Genomic DNA, 20,100 nt, shown 5'->3' with positions numbered 1-20,100 from the left:
GTCATTTAGTCGGTCCAAAGCCACCACGTCTAAGGTCTGCTCAAACCACGTCGGGATGCTAAATGACCGGTGGCGGTAGAGAATGATGACATGTGACAGTGACTGCACAGGCTCGCTGGTAACATGTGTCAGCCGACGTTAACCCACATTTGGCGTCAGGCCTTTTTTTCCTCCTTGTCACATGTGAGATGGAAAGGTCGCCCGCCGTTTGAAAGGGATGCTTTTTGGCATGTTCACTTTGACTTTGCCCACTTGCTTTTCGATAGCTATCATCCAACCATCCATTTTCAGTACCGCCTGATTTTGTTAGGGTCGCTGGTGAGCTTGTGCCTATTCCAGCTGACTTTTAGCAATAAAAGAAAAGCACGCCCTGAAGTGGTTGTTATCACATCAGTCCATTTTCTGTGGTGCTAGTCCTTCTAAAAGCCCTTTCATTTCAAAAAGATAGGTAAACACAAGGTAGCTCAAAACAAGCTAATTTCAACAACACAATAAATAGGTTGTGTAAAGTCATACTGTCATTCTTTATTTTATTTGAGCAAATGAATGTCACGGACTTAATTATGACCTGGAAACTGTTTTGAATTGTGGGGGAAAAAAATGCATTTAGTTGTTACAGGGCAAACCTTTGCATTCTAATGCTCAATTTGGAGAGCAGTGCACGAGGAGTGTGCTTTTGTGTGCGCGTGCATGCGCGGTGTCGAGGTGGCTCAGGTCAAGGCTGATCCCTTTCAACATAATCTTCCTCTCCAGGGATTTGTCCCGCCGGGGACCTCTAAGCTCTCGGAGGTCACCTGTTGCCCGGACCCAATCAGTCATGCGCCGTGCGGGAGAAAGCGACGTAAGCATTAAAGCCGGACGCACACCGGCTAGTTTTCACCACTTGCCGACCGCCTGTGAGATTTGAATGGCGTTGCAATCAGAATTTGTGGCATGCTAACGCTAACACTCAAAAATGCAAGAGCGGCTCGGGGGCCGACTGTAATTTGTTTGCAATCGTCCGGTTCCTTCTCGGTAAGCGAGGTGTGCGGCTGGCTTGAAAATCAAAGTCTGAAGTTGATCCACGCCGACCCAGTGCAGCTTTGAAGCGAGGTGTTTATGCTACGTGCCTATTTTAGGAGATTTTGGCCGACAAGCAGGGATCTTTGTCTTCTTATCGTGGACATTCCAACACGTGTTAATCATTTTGCCAGTTTCCATTGTTTCCGAGGAGACCGCGCCACCCTCCGTGCGGCTGTTTGCTTCCGTTTTAAACGGGCAGCTAAAAACAGCCGTGGCCAGGGATCAATAGCAGATGAGCGCACGTGAGGCGCACGTGAAGCACCGACCCCTTGGCGCTTGCTAAAGATATTTCAAAAAATGAAAATAATCTGTGCCATTGGGGATGGCTCAATGAGGCGGCGAAAGAATTGCGCGGATGAATAGCGCGATTGTTTTAATAGAGCGTAATTCATCTTTTTCAGTAATTATTTCCTTTTGCCTGGGTTACTGAGGAAGTAGAAAAAAGGCATTGGACTACAATATGCCAAAGTAACTAATACGATACAACTAAGTTACTTTTAAAATCAAGTAATGAGTTCAGTTTATTTTTTGGAGGGAACACCAAATGCGGAAGACATTAAAAATGGCTTCTGATGCCCTCTGGCGCCCCCTCTGGCCTGAAAAGCATGCGTGGAGTTGGCACTTAAGTTCGAGACAGATTTTAAATGTAAAATAATGGTCACTTTTAGTTTGTCGTGGCTCTTGAGCGTCTCGCTGCCCGCGGCCTGAACCAGGGGAGGCTCCGACTGTGCGTGAGTGTGTGATTGCTTTTGTTTACACTCCAAACAGTCTTGTCTTTGTTCATGAGAGTGATAATCATGATTTTGTGTTTTGGGGAAAGGTCACTTGAAGTTTGCGTGCATAAACGTGGCGGGGAGGCTGGTAGCTTGCAATAATGACATTACGTGTCACATCCCACCAAAATCAGGAGACATAGCATGCCATCAAAATAATTCCGAGGTCCATATCGAAAGAAAATATGCAAATGAGTAAAGTTGGCATCCACCTTGAAAGCGCAATGAAGTAGCAAAGTCACAAAGGGGAAGTCTCGCCTTTCGGTCGAACCGGGTGCCAGTCGGACGGGCTGGCGGGCCAGCGCGATGCCAGGGTCACCTTGGCGCAGGTAACCCAATCCCCCAAGGCTCTCCTCCTGTGCCCTCTCTCTCTCTCTCTCTCTCTCTCTCTCTCTCTCTCTGTCTCAGTTCTCCTCTGCCGAATGGGGGTCAACCTGAATGTTTAGACGGTCTTATGTAAGCTCGCTCCCTCGCTCTCTCGCTCCCTCCCTCCCTCCCTCCCTCCCTCCCTCCCTTCCTCTCCGTCACTCCCCCCTCCCCCCCTTTAGTTTTGCTATGTTCACTTTGCCAATATGCAAAGTCGAGGGCGGTATAAATAGATTTTGAGGTGTGCTTGGGTGTGTAAAGTCAAGGATGAGTGACTAAGCATGTACAGTTGACACATCTGATATTTCAAAGTCTGCATATTTCATGCGGAAATATAGTCAAGTCTCTCTCTCTCTCTCTGTAGTTAGCTAGCTAGCTAGCTGGCTGGCTAGCTAGCTATCTGTTTATTTATCTATCTGTTTATTTATCTATCCCTTTATCGTCCTTGCTTCCAATCGTATGTGTCGTACTATTCCCAATGTCCGAATGACGAATGAAAGCGCTAAAAAAGGCCGAGCAAGGACGAGCCGGACTAATCTCAGCAAACAGATGCGCCGCAAGTCAAAGTCACGGCGACGGCGGCAGCGAGATAACATTGTTAGGGCCCAATAATGAGCCGTGAGGTGGCGGCGGAGGTCGGCCGAGCTCACGTGGTTCCGATGAACCCCGCTGACCCATATAAGCACATTAGCGAGTCCGCCGCATCTGTAAACAAACAGCTAAAGTGCACAAACACACACACAAGCGCACTCACACACACTAATGTACAGAAGAAGTCGTGCAGAACAACAGTGAATTCGTTGCGCACGTACGCCAGCCGTTTGCAGAGAGGCTACATAAAAGCCAATTTCTCAATTCTAATTTCTTATTAATATTTGTATTAATTTACAAGTAAAGTGGATTTCATTTCCAAAATGGCCGCCTTCCTGCTCAATTTCTCTCATGGGGCCCTCTGATTTTTTTAGTCTTTTTTTTTTTTGATAGATCAAATTTCAGACTGATGGATGAAACTGGTGACAAGGGTTATTTATTTATGTATTTATTATTTAATTTATGTATGTATTTATTTATTTGTGTATTTTTATGGAAATGGCTCCCAAAAAGACTTCTTCCAACTAAACATTTTCCTTTCGCGTCCATCCAATTACGAAGCTTGACCTGTACACCCGATTTCAGTACTAGCGTTAGCCACCACCGCTACCCGTCCAGGCAGCTTCTATTATTATTTATATCGGACAGTGTAGAACAGGCAAGTCCGCAATGACATAAAAAAAAAAGAAGCCACTAGCATCCGCAAGGCAGCTTCTGCAGCCATGTTGCCAGTCTGTAAATTACTGTAACGTCCATGATGGAGTGGCTTTGAGTGGAAGCTGTGATGAATCACTTTTGGGACTTCCCTGCTGCAAGGCCTTTTTTTTTTTTTTTTTCTCCCAGATTACTTGAGGAAAAGCTGCTAGAGGATAAGTCTCGGCCCAAACATCGTCGTCGTGTGTTACAGAGGGCCTTAGTCTCTATTCTTATCCTTCGTGTAAGCAGCCCCCTCCTCGCCTGTCTGAGAAGAACCGGGGGCCTTGTGTACCCGCGCCGGTCGGGGGAAATAAACATCAGCAACACCAGTTAGCTCTCTTTGTGTGTTATCTTTAAGAGATGAAAGGACGCAGAAAACAATGAAGCGGCCGCCCTGGGCTTTCTGCGGGGAAGGAAGAAAATAAAAGGAAAACAAGAGGGAAAGGAGAAAAAAAAAAAAAAAAGCAAGCGGCGGAGCGAAGAATGAGACCTTTTGATCCGTGCAGTTGGTCCCATTGAGTGAAACACGTTGTTGGAAATAGAGACAAGACGAGAGTCTGGGTGGAAAGATCCCAGTTAGGGTGGCATGGTCGCACGACGTGATGAAAAGGAAATTTTCCAGGATTCGAACCCGGGCCCTTTCGAGCATGTGCGAGACGTGCAGCAGAAGAAAACAAATGCTGTGTGAAATGTGGATTATTTTTTTTTTTTTTTTTTTGCGCCAACTTGTCTCCATTTTCAGCAGTAAACGATACCACCGATTATTCCGTCGACTGAAAATGACATCTACTCAAACAACCAATCCTTATCTTGCTTGTTTGTATCTTTTGGATCGATTTCGAGTCGAGCAACATTCACACCAGCTGCTTAGTCAGGTAGCGGCTGGTGTTTAGTTAGCTTTTTTTATTTTTTTGGTTTGTTTGTGCACAATCACCGCAGCCTGTTCTGTCAGCTCTGCTTTTGTAAGCGAGCGGTGACTGACCTATATACTCCTCTGGGGGGGGGGGAGGGAGGGAAAGTCACCTTGCTGCTGGACGGGCAGGCAGACCGGCCGGCTGGCTCTTTATACGAGTCGGGACGGGACTGGACGCACGTGTCGTGTGTTTGCCTTTCGTCACAGTGCAGAGCGATTGATTGTGATGTCAACGCCCGCGACTGTGTGATAAGGCCCGGCCGGCGTATCCTTGCATGTGTGTTCTGTCGATTAACATGCTGGAAAAAACATGGCTGGACACGGATTGGATTTGCACACACACATTATGGGGGGAATGACACGGCCCCGTGCCAGGGAGTCAGACAAACACGTCACCAGAGACTCCTCTAAGCGTCCTAACAAATTGAATGTGTGTGTAGATGGACGAGAGGGAATTAGATCAGCGCTCCTGATTGCAAGCGAGTGCGTCGCCGACGCCGGAGCCCTTCCCGGCTTGGAGGCGAGCGAGAGAGAGAGAGAGAGAGAGAGAGAGAGGAGAGAGAGGTTGGCAGCTGCCTTGATGAAGGATGGAAGGAGAATGTTAACCAGACAATCACCTTGCATCTCATTGATTTAGATGCTAGAGGGCCAATTAGTACAGCAAAGAAGAGGGAAGCTAAGGCCACTTTGGATGTTTTGATACAAGGTGTTCTCATCCGTGTGTACCCATCTGCACGTAACGTTCGTGCGGGTTATTCCAGTATCCCATTTAAAAGGCACTGGGCGAAATGCTTGAAGATCCAGCCATCCAGGAAAATTCGATTTTTTGGAGTGCAAAACGCACAATGAAAAAACTAGAAGTTGCCTGGTTGGGTAGCGGTGGCGAAGAGGAACTAGCAGGCTCGCCGCAAACTGCTCGGTCGGGTTGCGGCCGGTGTTGATTTGGGGGATTTTTAACATGCTGGTGACTCATCTGATATATGTGTGTTATGTCCTTGCAGCTCGCCGCTCAGGCAACCTTCCTCGACAGCCAAGGTGTGCCTAGTGTGCGGGGACGAAGCGTCGGGCTGCCATTACGGCGTGGTGACGTGCGGCAGCTGCAAAGTCTTCTTCAAAAGAGCCGTGGAAGGTAGGATGCTAAAAAAAACGGTTGCGTCTTGGTCCGGTATATGGCAGTGGCTGTTTTCATTTTTTGGTGGGTCTTTGGAGATGAGAAAAAAAAAAATGACAGATCAATTTGTAGCTGAGTGTACATGTCTATCATGAAAGGAAGCATGGAAAGGTCACAAGGTCACGTGTGGATTGAACAGAAAGTTTTTGTTTGGAAAGAACCATTTTGGGACCTAATTCTCTTTAAAAGAAAAAAGGTTAGGTAGGAAAAACGATGAAACCCAGACTGATTTCCTTACGTGAAGCTTGTTCAGGTTTTTTTTTTTTTTTAAATATCCCTTGAGTTGTGGTTACTGTCCTAGAAAGCTTTTCTTTGCTGTAGTTTTGCTTACACCAAAAAAAAAAAAAAAATCACTGTGAAAAAGGGCGCGGTCAGGTTAAATTTGTTCTCTTAACATTTAAGTGGTTATTTTTTTTCATTTGATGAATAAAAAGCAGAGGCGCTGTGGCCATCGGGCCGCCTCTGGGTGTTTTCCTGACAATTTCAACAAGAGCAATTGCGCCCTTTCCAAATCAAATGCCCATTTAAGCCTGATGATGTTTACACACCGTCGCCAGGGAAACCGTCCGAAAATAACAACGGCAAAAAAAGGATGGCTGTTTCTCGAAGGTTACCGGCCATCGCAACTCGCTCTCCAGCCCAAAAGTGTATAGAGAGAGGAAGCGATGCGGCCAAGCGAGGAGAAACAGAGGACAGCCACGCAGCGTTGAGGAAGGACGAAGGAAAAGTCAGACAGATAACGAGGCGGGGGGAATTGAGAGGGATGGGAAGCCATGCGTCAGCACCGTGACATCCCGCCCCGCCCACCCCTTTTTTATTGCACTATTTGAGTGGCCAATGGAGATGAACAGCAGAGAGCGGGCATGTGTACAAGGGGAACAGAGAAGACTCTGAACTGAGGTTTGATTTCTTTCGCCACTTCCTGCCCGGAGGGGGTGTGACGACTCGCCGGCTCATAAGTGCAAAAGTAATTAGCATTCAATGGTTGCACTGGTCTAACTGCGGAGGGTAAACTCCCAAAGCTGGACCAAATTTTTTTTTTCCCCCCCATAATGAGTCCTCGAAACTTCAACAGCAAATGCGGGTCATTACCAAAGAAGCCTAATTCTGCGGTTGTCGGCCATTTTGTTTTGAAGTAGCAATTTTAGAATGAAGCTATAAAAATGGGGCCTAAATTTATTATTATTTTTTTTTTAAGCAGGCATTTTTGTGGTGAATAACACAAAAAAGGACGCAGGAAATTTTTTTTTGCTTCCATCACCAGTTTCACCGATCCACACAAAATTTGGTGGTCATGTCCATCAAAGTCTCTAGGACCCATGCCCGAAATTAAACAGGAAATTGGTCATTGGGGTTGGGGCAGGCATTTTGGAGCCAACTCCATGAAAAGGCGCCAGGAAAAGAAAGTCAAAGTCCTTCTTACCCGTCTCGCCAATTAAGACGAAATTTGCTGAACGTGTTTATCGATAGAGGAGGTACGGAAGAGTCTCAAGAAACCAAATCAAACATGGCGTTCTCCATTTCTAATTGAAAGAGGCCTTTCCATTTTAACTTTTGCCCATCATCTGGCATTTCTTTCACAGCGTGACATTGTTGTTGTCAATGAACTACGGAAACGGCCAAACGCTTCTCCTGTTGAGTTTTTCTCTCTCTTTATTTTAATAAAGAACAGCTGCGGCCAATAAACAGCTCCATGCGGCGCTTCGCATCGGCGTCGGGACGCCAGCGCATTATTCACATGTCATCAGCGGCTTGGCGCGTGGCTAATAATATTCCCCTTTTAGCCCGCCTGGCTGGCTTGTTTTTGCCAGTCACTCTTATTGAAGCGCAAAGATTTACTAATGGCAACAGCTAAAAAGACGGCGCTTGCCAGTCCGCTTACGTCTCCCACTGGCAAAAAAAAAAGAGAGGTCAGGCGAGGACGCTGGCTTGCGCTGTCGGGGCGTCCAATCGCTCCTTTTTTCCCAGCTCGGGACGGGGCCTCTCACAGAACTGAATGGCTCAGGTTGTGTGTGTGTGTGTGTGTGTGTGTGTGTGTGTGTGGTGGTTATGTAACAACAGCTGGAGCGCAGCCACCTCGCCAACACGTCTAGCAACATACAAGTCGTAATCGCGAAGGATCCAGACGCTCGCACACATTCGTGTTCAGGCAAGTGTGTGTTGCAAGAGTAACGATACTGTAAGCGTATGTGTGTGTGTGTGTGTGTGTGTGTGTGTGTGTGTGTGTGTGTGTGTGTGACCCACATTGTTGGAAGGTATTTGGGTTAGAGGCAGCAGGCTCTGTTCAATGCAGCTTGGAAAATAGACAGTAAGCATGTATGGGTTCAGCTCCAGGGCGCCCCCTACAGTTTTTACATTAAAGAAGCTAAGCTAACATGCTAGATTTTATGAGGAAGGCCTGAACACATGTGTTCAAAGTGAAAAGGACAACTCATGACTGAAGTCATTTCTTTTCAAAGAGGTTGGTCATCCGCCTCGTGCAATTGACACTTTTTATGTAAATCGATAAATGCATCATCAGGTTGTCGATGATTTGAGCACATGGGGTGAATGGCGTCTCTTGTACTATAGAGTCGGGGGCAGCCCCTTGTTTCCTCGAGGCTTCAAACGTTGCTGTGTCTTCAAAAATAAAATGTCAGCTTGGCTTTACTTCAAAAAAAAGTCTGTGCGCGTGGTGTATTATTATTATATTTTTTTTGAAGTGTGTGTTTCCCTTACAGTGATGTAACAGGATGCAGCGATACACAAGAGTGGGTGATTACTAAGAGCAACATTACATAATTGGCAATACATTTTGGGTATATGAAAATAGAGAAATAATTCAGCACAAAAAATATATAAATATTACAGCCATTTACAAATAATGAAAAAAATATTTCTACATTTTACAAGTCATCTTTTTCCACTACAAGTGTATTTTTTGCTAAATGTGGTTTTACATTTTTTTTAATTTATGTTAGAGTCCATCGCTTGCCAATTTTTCTCTCTTAAGTTAAATACCTGACAAAGTATCAAAGACTGAAGACTTTCTTGTACTGAAGGTAACAAAATACTCCAAAAATATTAGTTAAATATTCTTTTTAAATAATAATAATGATAATAATAATAAATACTACTACTAAAATTTAATTTGGTGATTAACTGGCGATTCCGCAAAATATCACAAATGGCATTGAGCTAAAAAAAAAATTGGTTCCACCTAATTGTTACATAATTGATGCTAAGTGACAGTTTAGCCATTCTTGCATTGGTCTGATAGTAACATGCGCATATACCGACTTCTGCCCATGTGACAACTTCACAATCATTAACCCGACTCAGGGGAACGAGCCCAACGGTCAAGAGTTGCAATGCTGTGTGTGTGTGTGTGTTTTTTTGTTTTTGTCTTGGGCCCACTGGCCGCTCCTGCCTGCTATGTGTTTCCTGTGTCGCAGTTTACAGCTTTTTAGAGCGGGAAAAATGAGCTTATGTAACGGTCATGTGACTTTGCCAGAAATAGTGAAGCGGGGCTACAGCTGCTGCCTCTCCTCCTGCAGCTCGCCTCCTTGGCTTTTGGCTAATGTGCACACACGGCCAAATGCGCTAGACGCCAGGACGTACATAACAGTGCATGTGAAAAACTAAAAACTACATGTGTGTGTGTGTGTGTGTGTGTGTTGGGCAGGCAAAATACAAGATTGTGTTTTTTTTTTTTTTTCTTCTTCTTGTCAAATCGTCAAGTGGAGCGGCATGGACTACGTAAGTGTGTGTGCGTGTATACATGTGTAGGCGTATGGCCCTCCGAGTCTCAAGAAGGAGCGAGGGATGGATGGATGGATGGATAAATAGAAGAGGAAAAAACGAGCGGACTGGTTGTAGCTGAGGGCCAGACGTGAGGCATCACGGTTACGCCGGCCTGCTTCTCCTACCAGACACTCCTTGGAGGCTTTGGCTTTATTTTGGAAGGTGGCGACGTCCGCTTTTCCTATTTCCGAGTGCGTTTGAAGATGGAGACTAGCAACTAGAGTGGGTTAACTCTGTTGTTTTCATTTTGCAGGAGTGATAGCAAGTTTTACGGCCGCAATAAAGTCTAAGGGATTTATATCTCGGTGATTGATACGGCAACGGTTACGTCATCGTGAGTTTTTATAGAAATTGTGTTTTTGATTTTGCGTCAAATCATTTTATCGATGACACTTTTATCACCGACTAAGGTCATCATTGTTTGGGTCATAGATTCAGCCATGTACAGTCACAACAGCTGAAATTCTGCCCTCTGCTGGTTCAGGTGGGGCACAGCACTTTTTTGGCCCCGAATGACAATTTCGGAATTTCTTCCGATAGGTCAGCACAACTACCTTTGCGCCGGAAGGAACGACTGCATCATCGACAAGATCCGACGGAAAAACTGCCCGGCGTGCCGCGTACGCAAGTGCCTCCAGGCCGGGATGAACCTCGGAGGTGAGGAGTTGCCGGATGCAATGAGATTTGCAAATGTTTGCGTCACCATCGGGAACTACCGCTCACCCGCTTCTACACTTGCCTGTGGCACACCGCAGGGTTCAATGTTGAGCCCCATTATATTTTCTCTTTATGTCTTGCTTTTTGGCCCCAAAAAAATGGAGCACAAAAAAATCGACAGTCAAAATAAAAAATATGAGACCTGACTGAAAAATTGCTCTAATTTTCTCCAGGTTTGATCATTGCAACAAAAAAAAAAAAAAACTTTCTCGCCTCAGGGACGGACATCTTTTGAGTTTTCCTACTCCGCTATGACTAAGAATGCACTCCTCCCAACAGCTCGTAAATCCAAGAAGTTGGGCAAGTTAAAGAGTATCGGCGATGACTCGCAAGCAGCTAAGGAAAGCCAGGCGGCGGCGGCCGGCGTGGACTTCCTGTCGTCGGAGAAGGAGCTGAACGCCACCAAAACCGCCCTGGTGCCCCGAGGGGCCAGCGTGGTCACACCTTTCCTGCCGCCGTCCATCTCCAGCGTGCTTGAGCTCATCGAGCCCGAAGAAGTGTACTCGGGATTCGACAACACGCAGCCCGACACCACCGACCACCTGCTGTCCAGCCTCAACTGCCTGGCCGGCAAGCAGATGGTGCGCCTGGTCAAGTGGGCCAAAGTACTTCCAGGTTGGTGCGGCCTCGAGGCTATTTTGGGGTTGGCGTGTTTTTTTTATTTTTCATTTAAAATGGATTTAGAGCATACAGATACACACTCGAGTAAGTAGTTTTATTTTTTCGGAGTCATAAGGCATCTTTGGATACTTGTGCCTCAAGCAATTCCCTCCATCAGTTGAACTTTCCACTTTCTACGAAATGCGAGTCCGATAAAATGCTAATGAAAAGCCTCTCGTAATGAATGCTATTCCATATTTTAACGAAGACGATATTCATCCTCGCTCGCTCGGCTCGTGTTGTTTGACGGGGCTCTCACTTTTTTTTTTTTTTCCTTTCGGGCCCCCTGGAAACCATTGAGCAAATCGTCCAGAAGATTACCAATGAAATCCTATTTGAGCATTAAATAGAAACGGGGATTTATAAGAGTGAAGGCATTTACATCACTGCTCTGGCCAGATGTTGCCTCTGATGTGTCTCATTAAAGTGCAGTTAGATGAGATAAAGATGTTCCGTGGGGTGATATCAAACAATTAGCTTGAAAGTCTGAGGCGTATTCAAGCCAGTCCGGTCAAATCGAAGATAAGGAGGAAAAAAGATTTAGCATTTGCGTTCATTTCAAAAAATGCTTTCCAAGTGTTTTGAGTTACAAGTATGCCGATGGAGCTCTCAAGTTGAGGCACGGGCGTATTGTATTACAGAATGCCAACGTCGCGTTTGAAAAGGAACAAGGCGACATCCCCGCAGACGCAAATAGTCCCAGCGCTTGGCGGATAAGTCGCTTGTCTGTCCTCACTTGGCTTTTTTTTTTTTGTGTTGTTATGTGGCGCATGCGGAGCGGAGCTCCCTCGCCAGGCATTGATTGAGAGTTTGGCACCGTTCCCATTCCTGCTTCTATTTCGGGAGGGCCCTCGCGCGGCATCATAACTGGAATCCTCGTCGGGATTTTTAATTTTTTTTTTTTCATGTTACCGGAAGATGCGCTCTGACGTGCCGATTATAAATGAGCAGTGGTGATAACAGAACTGATGCTGTTTTTTTTGTTTTTTTTTTGGCGATAGGTTTTCGGGGCCTGCCCATCGAGGACCAAATTACGTTGATCCAGTACTCGTGGATGTGTCTGTCCTCTTTTTGTCTGGGTTGGCGCTCCTATAAACACACCAACGGACAGCTGCTCTACTTCGCCCCGGACCTCATCTTCAACGAGTAGGTGATATGGAAGCTCATTTTTGGCGGATACAGGGGGGGGGGGGGTTGTCGAGCTCATTTTTGTCATTGTAGTCATAGTTTCCCTCCGAGGTCCATTATGATTGTCAATGCTTTATATTATTTACACTATAGGCTACATGACACAAACTGATGAATCACTAGTTTTGAAATCATAGACTAGTAAAAACGGTTCAAATAGTTTAAAAAGATAAATGGTCATTAAAAAGTTGCTAGCAATATCTCATTTTTAATTTTTAGTAATGACACAAATGCAAAATTGGTCTTCACGGGCCACATCAAATGACGTAACGGGCCGTATCCGGCCCCCGGGCCTCGAGTTTGACACCTATGATGAGAATTTCCTAACCCATGACCGTCCCTTCCTCGCCCATTTCCAGGGACCGGATGCAACAGTCGGCCATGTACAGCCTTTGTCTGGGCATGAGGCAAGTGAGCCAGGAGTTTGTTCGGCTGCAGCTCACCTACGACGAGTTCCTCTCCATGAAGGTCCTGCTGCTTCTTAGCACAAGTAAGACAGACAGAGAGAGTCAATTCCTCAGCAGCCCTTGGTGGCTATTAAACACTGCGAAATAACTCAAAAAGCCAACTGGGGATGTGCTCTTCATGCATTTTACATGCTGGCCGTGGTGGAACGAGATTAAGCGGCGCGGTGGCAAAGTTGGAGAAGTCTGCAGGCTGGCTAGATGTCTTTCAACCACCAAGACCGATGCCAATCAGTGGAAATATTTATGGAGATGGCGGCATGCGCCGAAAAAGTTCGATGACACCGATTTTTCCAGACAAAAATGCACTTTGAGAGAACACCAATGAGTTTGGACCAATAATAATAATAATAATAATAAATTATATTTATAACGCACTTTATATTCGGAGGAATCTCAAAGTGCTACATGGCAAGTAAAAACAAGAATAAAAAGCAAGGACAAGTATAAAACAACTGGACGACAACCAGGATATAAAAACAGGAATCACAGAAATGCCAAATTAAAGAAGTGAGTTTTAAGTCCGGTTTTGAAAGAGTCAGTGGATTGGGGTGCTCTAAGGTGGTCGGGGAGGGAGTTCCACAGTGTGGGGGCTGCATGGCAGAAGGCCCGGTCGCCCATGGCGAATCTCACTCGACCAAGAAGTAGGATGAGTGTATTTAAAAAAAAAAAGAAAGAAAAAAGAAAATCTGTTCAATTTACTCTTCCGATCTGAGCCGAGGGGACATTTAAGGACAAAAAAAGGGAAGCCATCTTGGGAAAAACAAAGACAAAAGGAGAGTCAAAGGGGGGTCAGCGCCGGGCCTTCTGTTGCCGTGGCCTTTCTCTCCGGTGCTCGCTGCTTGCCTGGACCTTTGCCACCGCGCACTGCCAAGACCTGCAATTTTTCCTCTTTCTCGACTTGGTCATTTAGAAAAGGAAGGCTGCACAAAAGATCCGCAATGCACAGCACTATTTTGGAATGTGACTTTAAAGTTAGGTATGGAGCAGGGTACCCTGATAGGATTCAAGTCGGAGCGAGCTTTCGAGTCAGGCTTAGGTGAGTTTCCGTGTGATCCGAATCGACTTTGACGTGTCATATTCAAGAATGAAGTGGTCAGGGTAAGGTTCAATTGAAAGTGCGACTGTAGCATTTGGGGGGGGGGGTGAGTCATTTTCACAAGCCAGCCCGCCATCTCCTAGGCGACTTTTGCGTCGGTCGCAGCCATTCAGAGAGCGAGCTGGCCGAAAGGGAGGCGAGTGTTTACGTAGTGCTTGTCAGAGCTCGTCGGCGTACGACGAGCGCCTCTGGCCTGGAAGCGACCGAAGCGCGAGGGGATAAAGAGGACGAGAGAGGAGCTGCTAATGCTCTCTGACCTTGGGCTTAGGTTTCAAGCCAGCCCGCGGTGTCCGATGACCCTCGTTGGGATATCGGCGAGGCGAACGCTTTCGCCTCACCTCTGCACAGATATGATATCGCAAATGAGTCAACATTTCGGACTCGGAGCATTTTGTAAGGATTCTCGTGATATCTTCAAATTTTTCTTGGGAGGGGGGGGGGGGTCACAACTGAGTGACTTTTAAATAAAGTTTTAAGCTTTTTGAACAGGCTGCTTTACCTGCAGCAAAAAAAAAAAAAGTCTCTGAAAACAATTATGGCGATATGATCAGTTTGGAGGGGGAGGGGGGGGGGTATCCTCTGTACTGCTCCGAAATGCCAGGTCAGTTTCTATTCAGGGCATATGTAGGTCAGCAGGAAGAGAGAGAGAGAAAGGAAAAAAAACAACAAAAGCTCCAAACACATCTTTTGGGTATTAGCAAATTCTCATCATGTCAGCCATGAAATTAGTCCTGCTCGACTCGCAGGCTCCCTGCACCAATCTGGTTTTGGATCTTCTTGGTGTGCGCCGTGCCGTGCCTCGAGGTATTTGCTCATTTATGCAGAAAGAGGCGAAAACGATGGTACGAATAAGCAAGCGCGAGATATTGACCTCGGACATTTCTCGAAACAGACGCGATGCTAACCGACAGAAAGTGGCCGACGGGCCGGCCGTTGCATCGAGACTGGTTTCTCTTCAAACCGTTGCAAACTGTTTTTCCTCCCAAATACTATTTGCGATTCTATTAAAGACTTCAAATCATCCCGGTTGTCTGCTGGCTTTTTCGCAGTTCCCAAAGAGGGTCTGAAGAGCCAGGCGGTGTTTGAGGAGATGAGAGTTAATTACATCAAGGAGCTCCGCCGCTCCGTGGGCAAGGCCACCAACAACTCCGGCCAGACCTGGCAGCGTTTCTTCCAGCTCACCAAGCTACTGGACGCCATGCATGGTGTAAGTATCCCCCCCCCCCCCCTCCTCTCGCCGCCTCCTTTGGCAGCATGCAGGGAGGTGTTAGCTGGCAACTTTGGCCCACTGATTATCATCTGACTTTTTTTTTTTTTTTCTTTCTGGAATAGCAGCAGAGCGGATTTGGATCATACTTAGCGGTTGGCTGATGCAGTAGGCTCCAAATAGGGATTACTGCATCCCAATCCGCCCCCCCTCCCCTCGAGGGGTTACGGTTATTTCGGCCGACTAGAACAGAAGGGTGATCGATGCCAACTGACAGTTTTCTGGATCACAATGAGCTTGTGGTCATTGTAATGCGCCACGCTTGCCAAAATTCACCAACATTAATGAGTGGATGAAAAGGGGTTAATGGATCATAGATGCTGAAATCCAAAGTGCCCCCTTGTGGTGAGGTAAATCGAACTGGAAATGGGTCAAAGTCCATTTTGCTGCATGAACAAGAGTACAGTCAGTTTTGGGCACTATGCATAAAAGCTCAGTTTTGGATTTTGAAGTATTTTTTTTTTTCACATGAAAAATGGCCATTTTAGAGGATTGCAATTTGTTACAATGCAACATTCAATTTGATGAATCATCTGTGCCTAAAAAAAACAATTAAATATATACATAAATGTAATATAAAAAAAAAAAAAAGGCAGCCATGCACTGCTGGAATTGACTGAAATTCCTCTGTATGGAATTAATACGTCCCCCCCCCCCCCCCCCCTTTTTGTTTCATTTTTTCGGCAGCTGGTGGCCAACTTGCTGGACTTCTGCTTCTACACCTTCCGCGAATCGCAAGCCCTGAAAGTGGCGTTCCCCGAAATGCTGGTGGAGATCATCAGCGACCAGATACCAAAGGTGGAGTCGGGCCTCACCCACACCATCTACTTCCACAAGAAGTGACGAGGGGGGGCAAGAAAATTACAAAAAAAACTCAACCCTTCAAAAACGCTTGACCGAGAGAACTCGGAGCAACGGCAAGGTGGGGAAAGCGCCGCGAGCGAGCGAGTACCCGTAGCGCTGCACCGGAATGCGCTGGAAGAAAATAAAGGACCGGAATTGTCGGGTCGGAGTCGGGAATCTACCCGCTCTGCCATGCTGCCCCCTCCCTCCCATAACCCCAAAGACACTATCTTTTCAATGGAGATAAAGCCATACCTTTCCTAGGGATGTGCTAGTGCTACATTCACACTAACACATCACACGACACAGATGCACTAAAAATCCCCCCCCCCCCCGCCCTCTAAAAAAAAAAATAATAATAATCACTCAAATTAAGTGTGGCTTATGCAGTCTTTCACATCCGTAAATCAATATACAGTATATACTATGCTAATAGAAATTGCTTTGCAGCACATCTACAGCAGGACAACGGGGCAGGAAAATACAAAAAAAAAAAAAAAAAAAAATCACGCTTGACTATACGGCCAAAGGTCTAGTTGAATATATTCCAAGGGCTACAGTACAAGTATAACATATTTACATGCTTCACCGTGGGCTCACTCTCCAATTCAATTGGTGTTATAAAATTCCAAAATGATTCATGAATTTTGATGTGTTTGAATAAGCAGGAGGGAGAGAAAGGGAAAACATCAATGTTTTGGGAAAAAATATCCAATCACATGAATCAAGTTGAAGATTTTGAGAATGCTGTTTGGGGTTCATTTTTTTTTGCAGTTCAGATGTGCAGTGAAATAATGCAAAGTAAATATGCAAAAGGTAAACTGAGTCGCTACGGAGGGTGTACAATCAAGATGAGAATTTGGAGTGATTCAGTTTGTTAAAAAAAAAAAAAAAACTATAAAATGCCACTAATGGATTGGCCGGTTGGGAGGTAATGGGAGTCGCTCGTTTGTGTTCTATCCAGAGCAGCAGTCCGGTTGCCGTCTGTTTTTACTCACAAGCAAAGCCAGCCCTTTGTGACCCGACTCTTCCCACAATTAATAAAGCATTTTTATAAGAGTTGTCTATTTTATTTTATTTTTTTCCCGAACAAAGCGCTCATTTGACATTAAGGTGCTTCATTTGTTACCGATGCCGGGCGAAAGATTTGTATAGTGACCTTAAATGAACAATGCAAAACGCACACAATCACCCTCCAACTATAATGATGTCCCAATTTTGTGAGCCCCACCAAATTTTTCAAAAGAATTGTAGCAAAAACAACTGTATGCAATTTAGATTTTTAGAATTATAAGCACATTACATATTAGTACTAATATGAACACCTTCAATTTAATTCAAACAAATGAATCCATAATTTTGTATTTTTATTTTTGATTCCTCCCACAAAAAAACTTGTCAAAAGAAAACCCTACTGTTTTTATTTGTACTTGGTGTTAAAACTCACAAAATTTGGACATTGATGCTTTTCATTGAATAGCGAGAACACACACACACGCACGCAAAACACACTGTACAGTTGATTTACAAGGAGACTTAATCTGCAGTGCTTAATGTACAGCTACTAACTAGCGAGAGCTATTGTAAAGTTGGGCGCTACCCTTCATGGTATGATTTTGTACACTTGTGGACTTTACGTATATTTCCCCAAAAACGTGATGCTACTGAGAAGCGTGAACAGCGCAACCCCCCCCACGACCCCCGCCCCCATCCACACCCCAACTACTACTTTCCTAAATTTGACAGTGTGAAAACTGTATGTGAGTGTTGGTTGCTGGATTAGCCATATCCTATTTGCTTCATTTTTTTTGCACAAAGGAGGTATGGTTGAGAAACAGCTAGCGGGCGCTGTCCTCGGGCAATTTCGATATCGCCTATTACGGAATCGGGATATCCCTCCTTGACGGCGGTCGTTTTGAATACAGTGGAACCTACATCCTGCCGAAATTTCATCTGGCTTTTTTGGCCTCGTAGGAAATAAATAAGTTGGTCTTGCTTGTTGCTAGGATAGGGCAGAATTAGCTATGCCCTATTTAGGAATATTGTGAAATGTGAAACTAATCAAATTTTGAAGTCATCCAATGTGAGGAAACAGGAAGACAGTCAAACTGTTACCTTGTGGCATTTTAGGATTATTAGAAACAGTTGCGGTTTTAAAAATGCTAGCAAGATTGGATCGTAGCCTCGCATCACAAAACCAAGCCACCTCGATGAATTGTAAACAAGTTGACGTTAGCTTGAATGGCTAGGTACTATAACTGTAAATGTTTGAAATCTGAATAACAAATTGAGAATAAAAAGCCAAAGAAAAGGTTCCACTGTATTAAAAAAAAAAAAAAAAAAAAAGGAAGGGAGCATCCCCAAGCTAACCCAAATCCCGCCTATTTGTTTGTCCTTTGTAAGGAACCCACGCTAACGTCTAAATATGGATGAATGAAAGTATTTTTGAGAGAATTATATTTTGGTGGAAAATAATATTTAAGTACTTTTGTGTAAAAAAAAAAAAAGACAACAAAAACGCAGTTCTTTTTTTTGTAAGATGTTGATAAATAAATGCATGCGTTTTGAAGATGACGACGGCAAGATGTTTACATTGTATTTAAGAAACAAAAGAAAGAAGGAAAAAAAGGGAAACCTGTGCCTTTTTTGAAATCGCACTCAATTTACAGTTTAACACTATTGTACATAGGACAAAAAATGCTTCTTGTTCTGTTGAGTGTAAAGGATTTTTACAAAATGATATGTTTAACCCCCACTTTTCTGTGTTGGAAGGAGAAATGAATGTATGATTTGCATTGTGACAGACTTACGACCTGAATGTGAGACAGAAGACATCTAGAATCTTTTTTCCCTCCAATTTTTTGTTACTTTTTTTTTTTCTCTCATCATTGTTCGTGTAATTAAAACAACAAACAAATATTTCTTATTTTGTAACAAAATGTGTTAAGTGATGGATAGCATTTTTTTTTGTTTTTACGAATTGTTGCTGTTGAGATGATTTCCTAATCCAAGGCGCGATTGGTGACCAGCACCACAATAAAAATCAACAAGTCACCACACCTTGTTGGTCTTGTGTTTATTTATTTAATTAGATATTTCAAACATATTTATTTGGTGAGTTACATTTTCTGTGGACCCCCCACATCCTCATGATTTGATTCACCCATTTACTGATTTTTAAAAATATATATATATTTTCTTTTTTGTAAAAAATCTAGAAATAAAAACACATACTTTTTCATAATAAAACTATATGCCTCAGCATTTTTTCCAATTTTTAAAAATCATAATACCCAATTTTAAAAACCAGTAGAATTGCTCTTTTTTTTTTTTTTTTTTTTTAGGGAGGGGTCACGTGACATTCATTGAGCACTTTTTGCTGGGCAGAATCGACGCGCACGATCCCAAACTCAATTCAGCTTTGTCTGAATTCAAACCAGCTGCAGCGGCGCCACGTCGGCCGACTCGGAAGCCAACAAGACAAAAAAGGTAGAACGAGTTCACCGTTGACCTCCCAATCTGTAAAGGCATCAGACTGTTTTGCTTTACTTTTTCGATGTATTTTCTCATTGAAATGCGCAGGCCCTCTCCAAATCTCCCCCAGATTTTCAATGGCTTTCACTTGTTGCCGTGCCAGATAAACAGAATCTATTAGATCGGGCCGATTTCACGGCTGCGCACATGGCGGCAGCGTCTTTGGCTCACTTTCCCTGCCACCAATCCACCTCCCTTCATTTTCTCCAGTCTTTCCAATAAAATTCGGATGTTTGTTGAGACTTATCAGTATTTTTACTCAAGTAGCTGTACGGACCATGAATCTGGCACATTGACGCTGAGTCACGGAGTGGGGAAAATAGATGGGAGGAGGCGACGATGGTTGCCGAGGAAGGATGAAGGACACTGCATCAAAGTGTGGCTGGAATACCGCCAGGAAGCGTTGAGGAAGGAGGAAACCAAAATATCCGGTTTTAACTTTCTGAGCCAGCCATCCGGACCTTTCGGTCATTGCCGACCCTACACTTGACACTTTATTTGTCGTAGCTGAAAAATAATTTGGTATTTCATTTCCAAGCACAAGTATTGGATAATAAGCCCAAAAAGAAAATCAGCGAGGAGACTGAAGTCGAAAGTCGGAATGTATTCATGAGTCAGATAGTGTTGGTGAGGACAAGGAGGAGGAGGCGCAGAGTTGACAGACAGTCTGGCTGGCTGGTGTCGCTGTTATGATTCAGCACTATTTCTGAGGGTTAGGAGATGAAGGGCCCAGAGGGTGGATGGTGACAGTGATGGAGGGGGGGGGGGGGGGAATAATGTCACCCACCTCATTAGCGTTAGCTTGCTTTGTTACGTAATGACACAGCACAGCTACAGTACACAGTGTAAACACACTCCAGTGGATAGAATCGTTCCAATGCCAAAGTCTTGCTTAACGCTAGGATTTTTTTTTGAAAAGAAATAATTTTTACATTTTGACACGGCTCACAAGTTTTCTGAAGCTGAGCCGTGA

At 44.6% G+C, this 20,100-nt stretch overlaps 1 protein-coding gene across 1 annotated transcript in view; it reads left to right on the top strand.

Moving 5' to 3' along the window:
* nr3c2 (nuclear receptor subfamily 3, group C, member 2) overlaps positions 1-18,643 on the top strand; it is a 36,371-nt gene extending 17,728 nt beyond the window's left edge. Inside the window, exons 3-9 of the mRNA XM_085912009.1 lie at positions 5,403-5,530; positions 9,896-10,012; positions 10,352-10,687; positions 11,734-11,878; positions 12,280-12,410; positions 14,533-14,690; positions 15,438-18,643. Coding sequence (XP_085768135.1) covers positions 5,403-5,530; positions 9,896-10,012; positions 10,352-10,687; positions 11,734-11,878; positions 12,280-12,410; positions 14,533-14,690; positions 15,438-15,593 — 1,171 coding nt within the window. The 3' untranslated portion in view covers positions 15,594-18,643. The remainder of the gene's footprint in view (positions 1-5,402; positions 5,531-9,895; positions 10,013-10,351; positions 10,688-11,733; positions 11,879-12,279; positions 12,411-14,532; positions 14,691-15,437) is intronic.
* Positions 18,644-20,100: the final 1,457 nt, after the last annotated feature.

Source organism: Syngnathus leptorhynchus, chromosome 5, assembly GCF_054491065.1.
Source record: "Syngnathus leptorhynchus isolate UIUO chromosome 5, UIUO_Slep, whole genome shotgun sequence".
NCBI lineage: Eukaryota > Metazoa > Chordata > Actinopteri > Syngnathiformes > Syngnathidae > Syngnathus > Syngnathus leptorhynchus.
This window is presented reverse-complemented; position numbering and strand designations above follow the sequence as displayed.